At 38.2% G+C, this 17,191-nt stretch overlaps 1 protein-coding gene across 10 annotated transcripts in view; it reads right to left on the bottom strand.

The window, feature by feature from the left end:
• The window catches only part of GRIP1 (glutamate receptor interacting protein 1), a 323,862-nt gene that overhangs the window by 99,547 nt on the left and 207,124 nt on the right, over positions 1–17,191 (bottom strand). For 8 of the 10 annotated variants that reach the window (XM_032105201.1, XM_032105209.1, XM_032105198.1 and 5 more), the window contains exon 2: positions 7,750–7,830. The exons of the other annotated variants lie outside the window; for them this stretch is intronic. In XM_032105201.1, coding sequence (XP_031961092.1) covers positions 7,750–7,830 — 81 coding nt within the window. The remainder of the gene's footprint in view (positions 1–7,749; positions 7,831–17,191) is intronic. 10 annotated transcript variants of the gene reach the window in all.

Raw genomic sequence — 17,191 nt, 5'->3', positions numbered from 1 at the left:
TCAGGAATTTCCAATGTCAGTGGGAAGGAAAAGACATATAGCTCTGCAGCTGCTTCACAGACCATTTGATAAACCTCCAGCAGGTTAAACAAACACACAGGGAAGCCTCTAAATGATACAGCAACTGTAGGCTCTCATCAAACATGAAAATCAGCAAATGACTTTGCAGATACCATAAACACTTCAAGTGCAGAAAAGCTTACTAGCCTGCGATCTGCATTTCACAGGTCAAAACGCCTGCTTCTGCTCAGAAATCACCCAAGTTCGTTACCATAATAACTGTGCCTGCAGAGGTTACTGCTAATGGATTTCTAAATGCTTAAAATCTCTTCAGTGGCATTTTGTGCTGATTTTAAAAAGTACATAGTAAAAGTAAGTGTCTATGAGACAAATGCAAATTGAGGGAAAAAAGTGCTTTTGTAGACACTTACTTGAAATTACTAACCCAGCTTTTACTGATATACATTTTATTTTCAAGTATTACTTCTGCAATGAATTCTTTTTTCTCACCATAAGAACTATGAAAAAGGTCAGGGATGATTTTTGACAGATTTTCTCAAGAAAATCATGCTCTTACTCTGCAAAACGAGTTAGCCAATGAGGACTATTTCACATTTTGGTGGGGCACGAAGGATGAGGTAACACAGTGCTGCATCTGTGACATCAGAGTGCTTCTGAAATCTGAGGGAAGCTGAAGTCAAAGGCAAGGCAGGTTTCTTTTGATAAGGATGGAAAAAGTGACTGAGGACTGCACAAGTCAGGCAACATAGCTTGAGAAGGTGGCTGCCCTACAGCAAATGAGGCAAAGGGGCCTGCTGATCTCAGGAGCACTCAGTCAAAAAATAATGGGATCATTTAAATCTTCTGCTGTTTTACTCACAGAGGAGCCTGAAGGAACTGGACCAAGTGAACTGTGGCATGAGAACAGCTGCTTTGGAACATTCACTGTCTTGCCAATGCCATATTAATCACCAAGGAAAACAAAACTGGCTCTGGAGCTCTGTCTGCACATAGGTAAACATGTACCCACAGGGATGGATCATCCATCTGTCACATCTGTCAGTCACTGGGAACCTGGCTCAGCTGTTAAGAGCTGAGCTACAGGAATAACCTGTGAGCCATCTTCCCTCCTGAGCAGCGTCATTTAATGGAACTTAGATCCCAGGATCACTTCAGAAGTCTAATTTTTTTTTCAATCAATGTGGACTTTTTTTTTTAAACCCTTTTATCTCTCTGTATTACTTTCTAGATTTCTCCCTTTCTTCTGAGATTATCTTGCAACAGAAAATTAATGCACTCCATCTATTCTACTATTACGCTGTGCAGAGCTTTACCACATTTAAACTGAGGTACAGCACACATGATCTTAAATTCAGCTAATACAATTCTATATTGGCAACTCAACAGCATCATAACTGGATCACGTTCTGCCTTTAATCTAGACTGGATGCTGGAACTTTTGTATTTTTATATATATATACACCTATACATACACATAAACTCAATTATTTTCTTATTTCTTCACAACCTCTGCTTGCTTTCTGATAGTAATACATTTTTATTTTCAGGATTAAACAGACATTTCTAGATGTTACAAAAATCCAAGAATCATAGTGAAGAAAGAAGAAGGGCCTTTAAAATTCCTCAGCTTCCAGCTGACCTACATTTGAGTTCATCAGTTGGGGGCACTAGACAAACCCCTCAGGAAAGCCAGATTTGGTGCAGCTTGAGACAGAATAAGAACATTTGCTGCACAGCAGGCTGTGGATCAGGGAAAGGAAAAAAGGCATACCTCTGTATTTTTGTAAACATCTCCTTTATGTGTTCAGAGCCAAGGATAGGATGAAGACTGCCCTATTCCTTTCTAATGACATTTACATTGTGTATTTAAATATTTCAGAGCCAAGGACAGGATGAAGACTGCCCTACTCCTTTCTAATGACATTTACATTGTGTATTTAAATATTTCAGACCCTGAAAATTTCCAGGATGTTAATTATTGGTTTTATTACAATAATTTAGTATTTCATAACTTCTCTTAGGAATATTTTGTGTCCTAAGCAATTACTGAAGACACTACATCATACAGTAATTACTTTTTTAGTATCAGCTCTGTAAATATTATCTTTTCAAGGCATTTTAAGCTTCTTTGATTTGCATGTGCTCCCTTCTAGCTAAGCAGTTCAAAATTCAGCCTACCCTAAAATTATGTTTGTTTAACATTTTATTTTGGCATTAAAATCCTGTTACCAAGCTCCCCCCAAACAAGGCTGCAAAACATCTACTAACAGCAATTCCAGATTTTGAGCCACTGCAGAGGATGTGCTCAGGGATGTACATTCACTCTGTTTTCCCTCCAGTTTGATTGCTACACCTGTTTTTGAGATCAAACACTGTGCTGAAATACAAAACCTGTATTACAGCATGCTTCAAAGAATCAGGTAATGTGGAAAGAAAGTGCAGTATTTACACATGTACAAAGGAATTGAAAAATCTAGTTGCTTTAATTGCAGACTTCAAAGTCTCGACAATTTTCCTTTAAAGTACAGTGACCTATTTTAACAACTGACCTGTTAGTACATCCCTGCAGCCATGTACAAAACTTGCAAATGAAAAGTAATAATAAAAAAATTGGTTAGAGAGAGAAAGAGGCTCCTGTTGGTGGAGAAAATGTCCAAAGAATGATTTATAACATCTAGGTTTAGTCTTTGCTGCTTGTCTCTCCAAAGGTTGGCATGCACTCTCACCATAAATGCAGACAATTTGCCTGTTTAGCAGATCCGTTATCACCGTGGAGTAGAAGGCGGCTGGAATGAGACTTGGGAAGGTCCCAGAGGCAGGCAGAGCTGGAGTACAATGGCTACACAGGAGGCGAAAAAACAGTGGACTGGGCAACTTGATGAGGACAAGACTTCAAGGGCCTTCTGCTAGGTGTGTTGAGCAGGGCAGAAGGCAGGCAGCTGTGTTATTCTTCTGTCCCAGAGAACAGGAAAACTCCTCTGTTTGAGGAAATATTCCCACTATGTCTCTTTGTTATTTGGTGCCAGTTTCTTGAACAAGAATTTACTTAGGAAAGAGACAGCTCACAACTGCAATCATCCTAGCTGAAGAAAATCTCTGAATTCACAGATGATTCAAATAGCTGTCCCTATGAATGTACAGCTCACATTATAGTTCTTCTGAGCCCTTGACTACATCAGGCAGCAAGACTTTAGATAGCCAGAAGTCTGAGACAGTGCACATGTCTAGGTTACTAGACACAAGAAGGAAGAAGTATGGACTTCAAAAAATTTTTAGTGTCAACTACATTGAGCACAAATTCACTTTTCCTGAAAAACAAAACAAAAATCAAACACTGAGAAGCTGAAACATTTAATCTTTAAAAACTGTGGTGTTTTTTACTATTTTTTTTTTAGTAACAGTAACTTTTCAGACTCAAAGAATATGGACTAAAAACAAAATGAAACTTTTGGTGCAGATTCTAGGAAATATTTTAATTGGTTTTAAATTTGTGGTGTCTTATTTTCACTTCACAAAGGAGTAATTTTTATTCTTGTGTCAGGTCATTTCTTTTCCCTCCATGCCCCCAGTTTTCAGTAAGTGAATTGAAAAAGAACAAATAGATGAATAAAATGAACCGTTTGCACAGCACTACTGTTGACTGATTTACCCATGTTGTTAAAACAGCTAAGAGGGATTGACTTTAGTTTGGAAAGCATGGGAAGAGCTATTCAGCATGTCCATATTCAGGACACCACTGGAACGTGCTTATCTTGAAGTAAATGCTAAGGTCTCCTTGACTTCAAAGTGCCTCTTCAACAGTGCCATCAACTCTTGATGTTGTATCAGTGCCACAGGAATATTTGATGTCCTTTTTAAAGCTCCTGCAAGAATAAGTGATCCAGGGATGACACCTTTGACTCAGTTGCTACTGACCTAAGACTTGCCCTTGGCTGGGCACTGCTTGGACCCTTGGCAAATCCAGGAAACCTCAGTCCAGGAACTCAGTGGGAACTACGGCCATCTAAACCTAGGGTTTCAAGAGGTTGGCTATCAAATACCTTGATTTTAAATAAGAGTTGTTTTTAACTGCACCTGTGATTCTGAGGGAAGGGTCTTACCCATGACTTCTGAAACACATTGTTTTCATTTATGTGCCTGAACACTAGTCCTGCAGTGATAGTTTCTTCAGTGGGGTACAATATACTCGCTCCCTTGGCTTCTGTAAGGACAGGATAGCAATCAGGGTTCGTTATATTCTGATTGACCATCTAAATTTAAATGTTTAGAGGGGAAAATCTGTTTATTTCTGACTTTTCAAGCTGCTTGTCATGCTAGCATTACCTCAAGCCTCACTTTTAAGTTAAGAAATTCTGACTGTGAAGCTAATTAATGTTTCAAACAATAATGTATATATAACTGTAACTAAACACCTACACATATGCAAAATAAAGTCCAAGTTTCAAACTGCATTATATTAATGCATATAATTTGAATTAACTATAATTTCAGCAATTCTGTAAATCCCTTTGAAAGGATCTGTTGCTTGTTGATTTTGCACCATGTGAAGACATGGTAAATGTGACATGTAGTCTCATCACATGAATAATGCATTCTGCATCTCAAATAAGCAAGTTCTGCTCCAGAGAGATACTTAATCCATTCCTTCCTTCTGGGGATGAAAGGAATTTAACTCAGTGCACTGATCTCACAGTATGTGCTCATTTGACTTTAATTATAAAATGATTATTTCAACATTTTTGCCTGTAAAATAAACCAAGCCTGAGCTCCATGTAACCTCTACAGAATTACATTACTTCTCTGTGCACTCAGTCAGTGCCCATCAATACTGCTCTTTCAATACAGTTTCACATGGAAGGATAAAACCCACCTCTTGGGGTTTACAGCTGGTACAGTAGTTTCAGGTCTCACAGCAACAAAAGCTTCCCTTTTTCCTAGTCGTCAAAAGGATGGAGCAGTGAAAAGTGAATTCAAATGTCATGAGAAGGAATTTTCACCAGACACAAGGAGATACCATGATCCCATTAAAGCTGGAAGATTTACATCACATAGGCTGTGTATTTTCACCAGTATTTTTTTCACAGACTGTTCAGCCTCTGCAAAACACTGCATACAGTCAATTACCTTGCTAAAACCCAGACGTCTTCTCTTGGCTAATTCAATAGGCAGAGCATTCCTTGGGAATAGAACATCTGCTGTCCATGTCTTAGGAATGACAGAGCATCAAGTGGAATAGACAGCTATACTGTCAAAGGTACTCCCATTTCAAGCTTGAAAAAACAGCAGTTCAGGAATGTGATGTGTTATCAGGCATACCATCTGGGGGGATAGAAATGCATGCTTTCCATATAGGATAAGATTTCCATGTAAGGATTACTGACTCCAGCTGACATGTTCCCATCTGGGTCCAGCAGAATTTCCTGGGTTCACTGCATCACACCTTCCAACTCAAAAGCTATTTGGAGCTGACCTAAATAACATCAGAAGTGTGATCCTGCTCCCAAGCAAAAGCAGCTGTACTGCTTCTGGTCTTCTACTAATTAATGCTACTAGTCAATAGTGCACCTCCTATTGCCAAACAAAACTGGCTAGCTGGGATGCTTCTGCATCTGTGTCAAGACTAATCCATAATGTGAATAAAATGCTCACAGACAAGCAGGAATAGAAGCTATTTACAAGGTGCTATCTCATATATAAAACATGGTGTCAAGTGATATAAATGTTTATAGGTTATTTTCAGAAACTTCAGTTAACTCCTAAATGTTCAAGTTAATTCTCAAAATAGTACTTAGTTTTGCAAAGCCATTTATGTATCTAAACCCACAACATCCATTGTGCTACCATGGGAATTTGCTAGGGCATGAAGAACTTTAATTATAACTTTTTAAAATATCCAACCAACTCAATCCCATTTATCCTTTGGGGCTCCTAAGGTCTAGAGATGGAACAAGGTATTCAGATAAATGTCATCACAATAGTAAAAGCTGAAGAATATACATAAGCTTAGGTCAGCTGTTTTCAGAGCACCTGAAATACAGCAAAGCACATCTCACCAAACACTTGTGCGTATTATCTCCCAAAATAAACTGTGATATATGCAGAGCACACTGTAAAAATTTATCTGAAATGCTCTCAAAAACTCCAGAATGTGCATCAAAATTGTAAAAAAATCAAAATAATGGTCATTAGTCATGATGACTATTACTTAACACTTGAAATTCCTAATCTTATCAGATGCTCTGAAGAAAAATTGTACTGGTACAGTTTCATCAAACCTTCTCTTTAAAGAACACAAGTGAAAATCATCAGGAGTTCTCAAAATGTCACATGAAACCATGAACTTCAATCTGTTCTCAGACCTTAGCTTAAGTGTTTAATAAATACAGTAACCACACCATAAATGATAACTACTAAGATCACAGCAAAAAAATCAAAAGGTTGAACACTTCCAAGACCATAAATATTACTGACCTATGAGCTTCAGCATTACCTGAAGAGTACCCTATAGAGGTCTTCATTCACTCTGAAGAACAACGAATATTGATTTGTATTGACTTGGACAAAAAAAAATCTGGTTGATGCTTGTGTAATTAAATATTTTCTTAGAAGAATAACTGCACACTTGACACTGTACTCATGTCTTTTCACAATGGTTATAATCTTCGTTATTCCACCATAAAAATAACAATATTTAAATCACTAGGATGTTTTCAAGAATGAACAAGAATGTTCATTACAAGCAACACTAAATAAGCCAGCTTGCTCTCTCTCACGCATAGAAACATGCACACAAAGCATCCACAAAATGTGCTTTGGCTGTTCACTATAGTTATTGGGATGAGATCTGGGCCTAACAGTGGCAAAGGTCTGAGCTCCATCCCCCATCCACAGACTCTCTGTGGGTCGTGTGTCTTTGTTCAATAATAAAGCCATAGAGCACAAGTAATATTAACATTAGTCATTAGAAGCTGGGTGACATGACCCTACAGCTTCTGATTTCTATTCCAATGCATCTTCTCTTCGAGTCAGAGGTTACTGTGCTTGAGGTGAGAACAGCAACATCAGTAATCCCACCTGAGTGCAACCTTTGTCAGCGTTCATTTGTTTTCATTATAAGGTCTCTAAAATATTACTCGAGGTGAAAATCCCTTTAGATTGCTATATAATATGTATGTCAAACTTTGACTTGTCTGAAGTAATTAAAAGAGACATAGGTTCAAAGATCACTTATTTTAACTAAGCATTGTTCTAATGGTCCAGCTTTGTGAGATGTGATGACACAAAAGAAAAGGATGGACAAGTGATTTTATGCGTGCCAGAAAATCACAGGAAGACAAGAATTCTGGCAGAGTGTTTCTCTGTTAGACTTCTGAACCTGGCTGATCAGTAGTGGAAAATATGAGCCAATCTCCCTCTATTATCAAAACCAGATATCAAAGAACAGATTTCAGAGGACCTGAAAATATATGAGTCTCTGATGAAAAGGTTGTAGCGCTCAGTGTCTCAAATCTGCTGCAAAAGACAGAGATACGGAGATGTTCTTCACAGCAAAAGCTTGAGGCAACCTAACTGTGGTTAAGTCCTTGCAGCTCTCATGGAAGCTTCCTTATAGAGTTGCTTGATAGCAACCATAATACATTTGCTTTTTATAACTAGCTGAATTTTGTTTAGTATTACCTTGCTGTTCAAAAACAAGTTAGGTGTTACAAAAAGCAAAGCAAGTCTTACCTGGAATACTCTGTCTCCTCACAGACAGTGCTCCATCAGGTGCTTTTGCCTGGTTTGCAGATTTTGTGTAAGGACTCTCATCTAAACAGAAACAAGCAACACCTCCAGTTACTGTTAAATATAATGTTAAAAACAACATATTTTTTTATCCAAATACTGTGTGAACTAGCAGTGAAGATCACAAGAGATGCTGTGAACCAGACGAGGATGGGTATTTTTGAATGCTGATTCAATGCTCAATGTCATGTTTAGAACTCAGTGACAAAGGCTCTGAATAGGAGAGCTGAAAAGGATGTGCTAAAACTCCAATTGGAGGTAACACATTGATGACAGGCCTGATCTACAAAGACCTTTTCAGGTTTAACATAATGATAGAAATTTCCCTTTTCTCATGTTTAGAAGCTTCACATGTCAAAGACTTGAGTGACAGAGTTACTATGCCTGCTCAGGAGTAAAAGACTTCCAGAAGCTTTTGAATATTCTGGCTGGGAAGACGCACTCCTTTTCCTTTAGGATCTGTCAGTGGGAGGTTCCTTTTCTTTTGTAACGATTGATTGGGGAAAACATCAGAAAGCTGTTGCCAAATAGGCCAGGCACATTCGTGCCTAAAGAACAGCACTGTACCTGCCTGTGTCTAAATAGGAGGCTATGTGGAACACCAACTAATCAACTTGAGTGCATAAAAGACCACAAATGGTGGGATGAGCAGAGTCACCAATTAGAGGCAGCATTAGGCAGAAACTGAGTCACTTCTACATCCCTCTCAAGAGCAATCAACTATACTGTAGCTTTAAAAAGGACAAGCTATAAGTGCAGGAAAGAAATGTGAATAGAAGAAATAGTATAGGCATTTTATTATTTCAATCAAAAGAAAGGAATCAGAAGAAATAAAGCTTATGCCTTGCTTTCCCTTTAATTGAGTGCTCAAAGACTTGAAAGTGTCACAAATCTTCCTGTTTGATATTTTGTGATATTTTCCTTCAGGTTGCAAATGACCGATGCATTTACAGCATGTGCATGAACACACACTTAAATACCAATCAATGAGTAGAGGAATCAAAGACTGTTTGACTATCTCTTATATGTAACATTATCTGTTACAACATCCTCAGATCAAGTAGAACCATATAAGCTTTTTCTGGAGAACCATCTTTTCTTTTCAGTTGTCACTCTTGACAACATAATCCTTTGCTGATTGCACTCTTTACATCTTGCGAGGTCTCAAACTCCTTTAGAAACTTGCATCAAAGACAGCAGTCCATTTTTATACCAGTAAGATAAGGGTTTGGTCAGCATAATTTAATTTAAAACCAGGTCTCAAAGAAGTGACTGAAAGAGCTGGTTATCTTTTAGAACGAGAACTTCTGTAATGAAGTCTGCTACTGTTAGGCAGCTGCAACAACAAAAAGCTTAAATTAATTAAAAAGAAAAAAAGGAAAAGGCAAAATAATTATTTATAGCCATGAACCTTGATGAAAATACAGCAACTAGTGAAGAATATGTATTGGTAAAATAGCACAACAGTCAATATAATTGTGTTTTCTATGGTAAAATGAACTGCAATTGTTTTAGGACTACAACGTTACAAGCGGAAAAGTAACAGGCTTGATTATATTCCATCCTAGCACAAATGCTAAGAAAATAAAGCTGCCAGCTACAGGAAATAGAGATGCATGGAAAAAATATTAACATAGATCCAGGTACACAATTTAAGAAGAAAGTATATAAAGCCTCAATCCTTCCATCTGAGGTAAGTGGAAAAGCTAATATTATTGCATATATAGAATATACAACCCCTGAAATAAAGAAAAAAAATATACAGTAAGACTGAACTAAAGCTTCTGAAGGAAGAAGCATTGATCTTTTTTCTTTCACAGAAGAGGTGCCACTGAGCTTCAACTCAAGACAAGGCTTAAGACAAAGAAACTGAGCATGTGGCTTATATGTCCCACCCATTATTACTTAGTTGCTGTTGCTGAACACGACACCACGTAGTGTGAGACGCACATTTTTCTATTAAAAAGTGGGCAGGAAACATAATAGAATTTGTCTACAACTGATGGATAGTGATGACTTCTGGGCTCTATTTGAATGTATGCCCTATGTATGAAAAATCTATCAATTTACAGAACAAAACAGTCCACTACTAGTCAGACTTTACAAATTATTGTCATCAGATTGAGGGACAGGAAAAAAGGAAAGAAGAATTTTCCCAACTAGACCTTTTCCACTGAATCTTTGTCATTGAGCAAATGAGTAAATCATCTCAACTCTCATGCCGGAAGATTTTCCCAATATTGCACTGGGCTTGGAGTACCTGTGGTTATTCTGAGTTCAGAATACAGGACAAGTCTGCAAATCTTTCTGGTTAACAACACCAATGAGGGGAGGGGAGTGCACATTCAAATACTTACTAGGGAACCTGAGCAAAAATGTTTTTTATGTAACTGGCAGAGGTGAAAGTAGCTAAGACTGCACATGTGAGCAAGCTAGTATTTTAATTTAAGCCTATTAACAATGAAATCTTATCAGATGCTTATCAGACGGGTTGGGTACTGTAGGACAGATTTCTTAATCTGTCCACAGATTTTCACAGCAAAACAGAGGGCCCAAAAAAGTTTCTTCATAAACTTCTGAACCCCTGTAAATGCAAAATACGCCCTATTATTACTGGGAAAGAACAATGAGCCCCTGGTGGACCGGTAAACTGTTCTCAGAACTGGAAATAATTTTCTTCCAATGCCCTTTGAACAGTAAAATCAGACTGAAACATAAGTAGAAATAGGTATAAAGGAGTCCAAGGAGCAAAGGAAAACACAACACAAAACACAACCAACTGTAGAAAGAGTTGTTATTGAACCTTATTGAGATGCTTAACTGAGACAGGAAAGCAAAATAAAGATTAGACAGATGTAGAAATATGTCACCCTAAAGAAACTAGAGAGACAAGACCTGGCAGCCCTGAAATGTCAGACACCATTCTTGGTGCCCCAGGGGAAAAACTCTGTTTGTACATGCTAACAAAGTTGCAAGAGTGGCCACAGGAATTGATCATCAAATTAAAATATCCTGATGCCTTCATCCACTCTATAGTTAGCAGGGAGGGTCTTAAAAAATGCAAAAATGTCTTATGACAGCAGTGCCTAGGGGGATTTGCAGGAGAGTTTTGTATTACCAGCACTGATAGATAGACTTGGAGATGAAACTCAATTCAGCAAGCCAACACACTGAAAAAGCAAAGGAGCAAAAGAATATGAAGCATTCCCCCTACAAACAGGAGATAATAACTCAGCATGAGGAAAAGCTGTGATATATTTTAAGATGCCACACATACAAAGTAGAAGGAGAAACAGGCTAGATTCAGAAGCATAAATCTCACCTGTTTACACGCCTAATAGTAGCATATCATCAGCAGGGAGCAAGCCACAGTCCATAAAGAATTCACAGGCCAAACTGCACAACTTCAAAGCACAGAAATGCCTTTACCTGGACACACAGGTGCAAACTCTGCCACTCAGAGCACCAGTTCTTGTCTGCTTCTGAAGGAATTGCTCCACAGGTGGCCACATTCCCTACCAGCTTAGCTATACCCATCCACTTATGCAGCTGCTTTTGTTACACCACTGGCTTTTTTTCCCTCCCGTAATTCTCTCTGGCTAGAAAATCAAACAGAGTAAACAATTTCAGCAAGTCAGTAGGTCATATAAAGGTGTCGGCTATACCAGCAGATCTTTCCACTCAGTGACTACAGGAAACCAACTCTCTTAGGCTGTTAAGAGGCAGGGGTCATTTTCCACCAAATTCATACTTTGCGTGTTTCTTACAGTTGTAAATGTGCAATAGTGAAAGATGAACACTGTGTTAATTCACTCCTTGCCAGAACACAAGTGATAATCTCAGAGATGACACCTTGTAGATTATTACGATTCTTAACCAGCAAAGCAAAATGACCTTTTTGTCTTCTCCTTTTACTTGCCCTCGTGAAACAGCCCCAAACACCAGTAACCGTAGCTTACACATCATCCTTTCAAAGCCCTGCATACCATTAAAGACTAAAAAGATAATGATCAGGTGGACAGGCAAGTACCCCTACTGCTTATAGCTATTACTGTAGGTTTATTGCCTTTTGCTTGTGTGGCAGATGAACAGCTTTTTTTTTGGCACTTTCCTCCCTATTTTTAACCTGGTGGTATCTCTATCCTGTAACTGAATGATTCATTCTTTGAGGTAGGGACCATGCTGTGACCCTTTTATATCATTCTGCATTGCTCTTACTATACAGAGGTGGAGCATGTGTCCAAGACTAAAGGCTCAAAAGACTGTAACAAAGAACAGTAATGTAACTCCAGAAAGATAATACACTGGACAATGTGTACAGATATATATCTAAAGTGCCTGGTACTGTGTCAGCAAAATGACCATATGAAATCTTTAGGTATTTGCTGTTCTTTAGTTTAATATCCTTTGAAGGATACCAACTGGGGGCTTTTTATTCCAAGAAGGAATAAAAGGAAGGCCTAAAGATTCTTCCTCAACAGTCACGTCTAGACATTCAATGTTTCAGGCAGTTTATAACCGCTGAACCATTCTCATGTCTCTCTTGGGGGCTGTGAAAGCTATTGACACAAGAATGTTATTTACAGATGTGGTAAAGCCTACAGGCACTCCCACCTTCAAATCTTCAAAAGGGCTTAGAGGGTGTTTCCTTCACTGCTGCTGCCACATGTCCATGCGATAACTGCTGAACCCAGTAAATGTGTCCAAATCCTGTGTAGCACCAGGTGGCCCCAGAAGGTGACTAAGCACAGCTATATCCTGTTTGATACAAAGGGGAAGCTTCTTCCCAGCCCACTGGGAACAGCTCCTGAACAACTCTGTGGCTGTCACTTTGCCTCTCCTACAAGGAGAGGAAATGTGAAGATGTTTCACTGTTGTACCTCATCTCTCCAACAAAATTGCCTGTTCTCAGCTCTATGTCACCATTTGCACCTGCTTTCCTACTGCAAAACCTGCATTAGAGGGAGCAGGGCATCAAATGTGGCATCAAATTCATACATGAAATATTTCAAACACAAGAATTTTCTAATATTTAGGAGCTTGAAAGCTGTATTAAATTTTTTCAACAGCAGATGTGAAAGGATTTTGAGGGCGAACAGAGTTTCCATCTTTCAGCTTTTCATTCTCCATTCTTTGACAGCTTTACTTACGTCTCACCATATAACAAGCTCTTCTTTGGCCAAGGAAAAACTGAATTTAAACCATTTTAGAGCATGACCATGTAGGTCCCAAGCAGACTTCAGAACCCAAGCAAGTGAAATCTGAGGTGTTCCTCAAGTGTTCCCCACTGTGAAGAATCTCCAGCTAAGTCCCAAGATTCCTGAAAGAAGCACACCACATCTTCAGCTGGCTAACCTTCAGCTGTCTCAGTGTACAGGAGTAAGACCAACTTCATGTGTTGCTGTTTGCACCATTTGGGATAGCATGCACTTCAGACAAGCAGAGAATCACATATCTGTACAGAGGTAGAGACTGGCAAAACCACAAATCGTCAAGAGGATTGGTTGCATCTGAGAAAAGAACATTCCCAAGATTAGTTCCTCAAAAAATAAAAGCACCAGAGTCACAGTTGTTACTTCAGACATTCCTAGACCTGTAATATTCCATTCACTGAAATTTGTTGCTCCTTAACTTTATAAAGAAGAGTATTTCTCACTAAAAGCCATGAATTTTTATAAATCCTACCAGTACAGCACAAAATACCACAGGTTCTCATACTTCCTATATCTGAAACCTATCTTGAATTTTATCTTTAAATGGCATAAAGCTCAGCTTTATCTAAAAGCATATTTTCTTTGCACAGCATCATACCAGTGACAGTTGGTAAATCCTGAGGTACAGCATTCTTTACTATCTCCACTGCTTGCAGCTAGAGGCTTTTACAGATAAAAATAAACATGTATACACTGGTGCCTGTGGTTTATAGAAGCTCTGAAGTTGAGGAAGGCTTACAAAGAGTCTTGGTAGGACTTTTAGGACCATTCCTGCAGCAACTGACTCTCCTCTTAACTCAGATCCTTCTGTTAAAGATCTTCCATTTTGTAAGAAAGCTGAAACACTTACTGGACCAGGGACTCGAAGCCCAATCTCACATTCACAGGGAGTACCCAAACTCCCAGCTACATAATCATTCAGTCTTGCTAGCTTGCTCTGACAACACTAATGAAAAAGTATCTCAGAGAATGTATTTTTCCTGGGAAAGGAGGATGTTTTTGTAAGATTTGCTTTTAAACAATGCAAAAGTTTAGAGAAAAATTAACATCCTGGAACATTCATGGTTACTACAATGTCACTACAGCTGTGTCAGAGCATAAAGGACTATAGACTGTTGAAAAAAAGAGACAAAATTGTCTTAGCCTTTTTCACCAGATGTATAATGTTCAGATTTTGAATGTATATGCTTCATGAAACAACAAAATGTCAACAATTTGCTTTGCCCATATGCTAAACCTTTCAGATATGTTATGGGAACTCCAACCATGAAAGGAAGCATTAATTTCTCCTACTGGTGCAGAGGAATAATAATTTTTCGAGTTCATTTGAGAGCTATGGCTTCACTCATTTCAAATGAGACTTGATTTTTGAAATGGCAATGCTGCTCTTCGAAGTAGTGCTAAGAACTATCTCAAATTTTTAAAGCATTGCATATAAAGTAGTCATTAATGGACTAGGCTCCAAGTAGGACAAATATGGACATATTTAATCTTAATCCTTTCAAATTGTGTGCTCAGTACTCTCCAGGAGTCTTTATTAAGAAAACGTAAGGTTTCAAATGCTTCCATAAATAGCATTTGTTGGTGTGTGTGACATGGAAAAATTATGAGAAGAAAGAGTCAGAATAACTCCTCTGGTAATTTTCTTTTCCACATTTAGCAGACATGTCTCTGGTTTTCTCAGAAACTTAATTTTAACAGTTATAGTACCAATGAATAACTGTGTTGTCTCTCTAAAGTGAAAATTTATTCAATTTTATTATACTTTATGTAAATTTAATTCTCTTTTTTCTGAATTATATGGTTACTTATTACAGTAACAGCTCAGTTTTAATCTAGAAGCAAGAGAAGTAGGGTACTGTAATTATGCATAACTGTGAATCCATTTCATATTGATATTTGCAATACCTCAGAAAGCTTGACTGTTTGAAAAATGATCTGAATATCCTCCAAGTTTGCTTGTGCAAAGTTAATTTCCTAAGCCTGTGCTTAGGCACCTGAATGGAAATGCTTGGTTTCCTATATGGCTAAGTACTCTGATCTCCTCCCGAAGCTATTTTGCTCATGAAAATGCAGAACTTTCCAAGAACACTTAAAACATGCAGGATCTGCAAAAAGCTCAAAATGTCTCTGGAGAGATATTAGCATATGGTGAAATTCACTTCAGTGGATTATCTAATAAAGAAGTAATCCTATTTAAATAATACTCCAATCACAAACTACTTCAAATCTGATAAATATGTCTTTTTGTTTATACAGCATCAAGCATTAAGCACGAATGCCATAAACCACAATCATCACTGAATTGTTACATAATTTTAAAATTCAACTTGAGTTTCATTTTATTGTCTTGAGCTGCTGTTTATTGTTTATGGAAACAATACAGGCATCACATAAGTGATATGTGTGAGGCTTACCCAAAGCAGCTAGAAACTGAAGAGGCTTGGTGCACAAAAAAGCTTGAAGAAACTGGGGATGTAAACTATTTTCTTTTCTGAGACAGTCTGGGATTTTTCTGTACATACAACTTCTGCAGAAAACCTTATTCTAGAGGATGAGGCTATAAACCTTTTCATTTCAAAGGAAATTCCTAAGTGACACACATATCACTGACAGGAAGCACTTCCAGATATTCAAGCTTCAATTTTGTTACAAACACCCCTGTCCATAGGAAGGTTTTGTTGTCCTTCTTGCACGTATGTAGCTCTGATGTACTGCTGCATGTTGACATTGTATGAAAGTGCCATACATTAGCTTTCTGGGGAAAAAATATATTTGAAACTGTTTTCTTTACAAAGTTTTAATAATTAATAAATTCAATTACTTTAACACTGGTAAATGCTAAATCAGCATCCCTCAAGAATATTTGAGCCAATCTTGACAGATGCACACCAATGCCAACAAGATGATAAAACTTTCAACAAGGCTACTGGAAAAGGGAGTTTAACAAAGGAGCAAGACCTGAGCTAAGGCAGAGACTGAGGGACAGAAAACCTGATGGCATTAATTTTTCGTGGAAAAACACTTTTAAAAATGCATCAGTTACCTTAGTATTACCTTTTATTCTCTACCCTTGGTTCAGCTGCCCATTCCCAGATGGGCTGGGAAGACAGCAGTAGCTGATAAGGGGAAAAGGGGCCAAGCCATATCCTGTGGCTCTCGGACAATGCCCTGAAGCTACAGCACCACACTCCTGACTGCTGTGGCTGCCCACCACTGTGCCTCCTTGGGACAAAAGGCAATTGGCTTCCTGGACTACAGCATTTATACTGGCATGCCAGTGGGATTTTCTCTCTTATTTATAGTCCAAATGACGCACATTAGTCCAAATGGGCACAGCTCAGGCTTAGTGAAAAACAGATCTTTCAGACTGCACTTCTTTCAAGAGTCAGGCTATAAACCTGGCACCTTCCTCATGGCCTTGTGAAATACTGTCCTACTTTCAGCCCCTGCCCTGGGAGAGTTCACTCAATATATCCAACAGAGACTGTGCAATAATTCAGACTAACTTCACTTGTCAGCAAAACTTCATTGTTTTTGAAGATGTGACAAGTTTGAACACAGTGCAGAGTAAGAGCCTTTTAAAATAAAGTGCTGTGCGCTTTTAAGGAGTGGGAACAAAGCATAGTAACAAAAGAGAAGTCAAGTTGACAAAACAATATATACATATTTGTCTTACTTAAAGCTCACTTAAAGCCTAGGCCACCTTCTGTGCTCCAGACAGCATCTATCCATGCATGTGGTTCTTTACAGCAAGGCTTTTAACCTGTCAAACAATCTTTATTTGCTAGTGTCTCCTGGGTCCTACTTAATCTCAAAGCTTTTTTAGGGCAAGCAGTTCACTGTCTGCAGCATTCTTCAAATTCTGTAAAATGGTAATTATTAGATCTGCTTGCCCACATCTTTGCCTACATTCAACTTTGTCCATGTCTGAATCAGCTTTTTGCAATCCTGTGGAAAATACAGCAATAGAGAAATAGATACAAATGAATGTATGGCATACAGGAAAAATTATACCCCATAACCTTCAAGAAGGCAGACAAATAATTTTTAATTTTCCTATGCACAAATCTCCCAAGCCTTTTAACTAGAAATCCTTCTCTTTTAGGAATTCACAGCTGTACCTTCACAATGTCTTTGGCTCTAAATCTCCTAGAAATAATGACAGCATT

Source organism: Corvus moneduloides, chromosome 4 (assembly GCF_009650955.1).
Source record: "Corvus moneduloides isolate bCorMon1 chromosome 4, bCorMon1.pri, whole genome shotgun sequence".
NCBI lineage: Eukaryota > Metazoa > Chordata > Aves > Passeriformes > Corvidae > Corvus > Corvus moneduloides.
The sequence above is the reverse complement of the archived record's forward strand: the minus strand, read 5'-3'. Positions and strand labels throughout refer to the sequence as shown.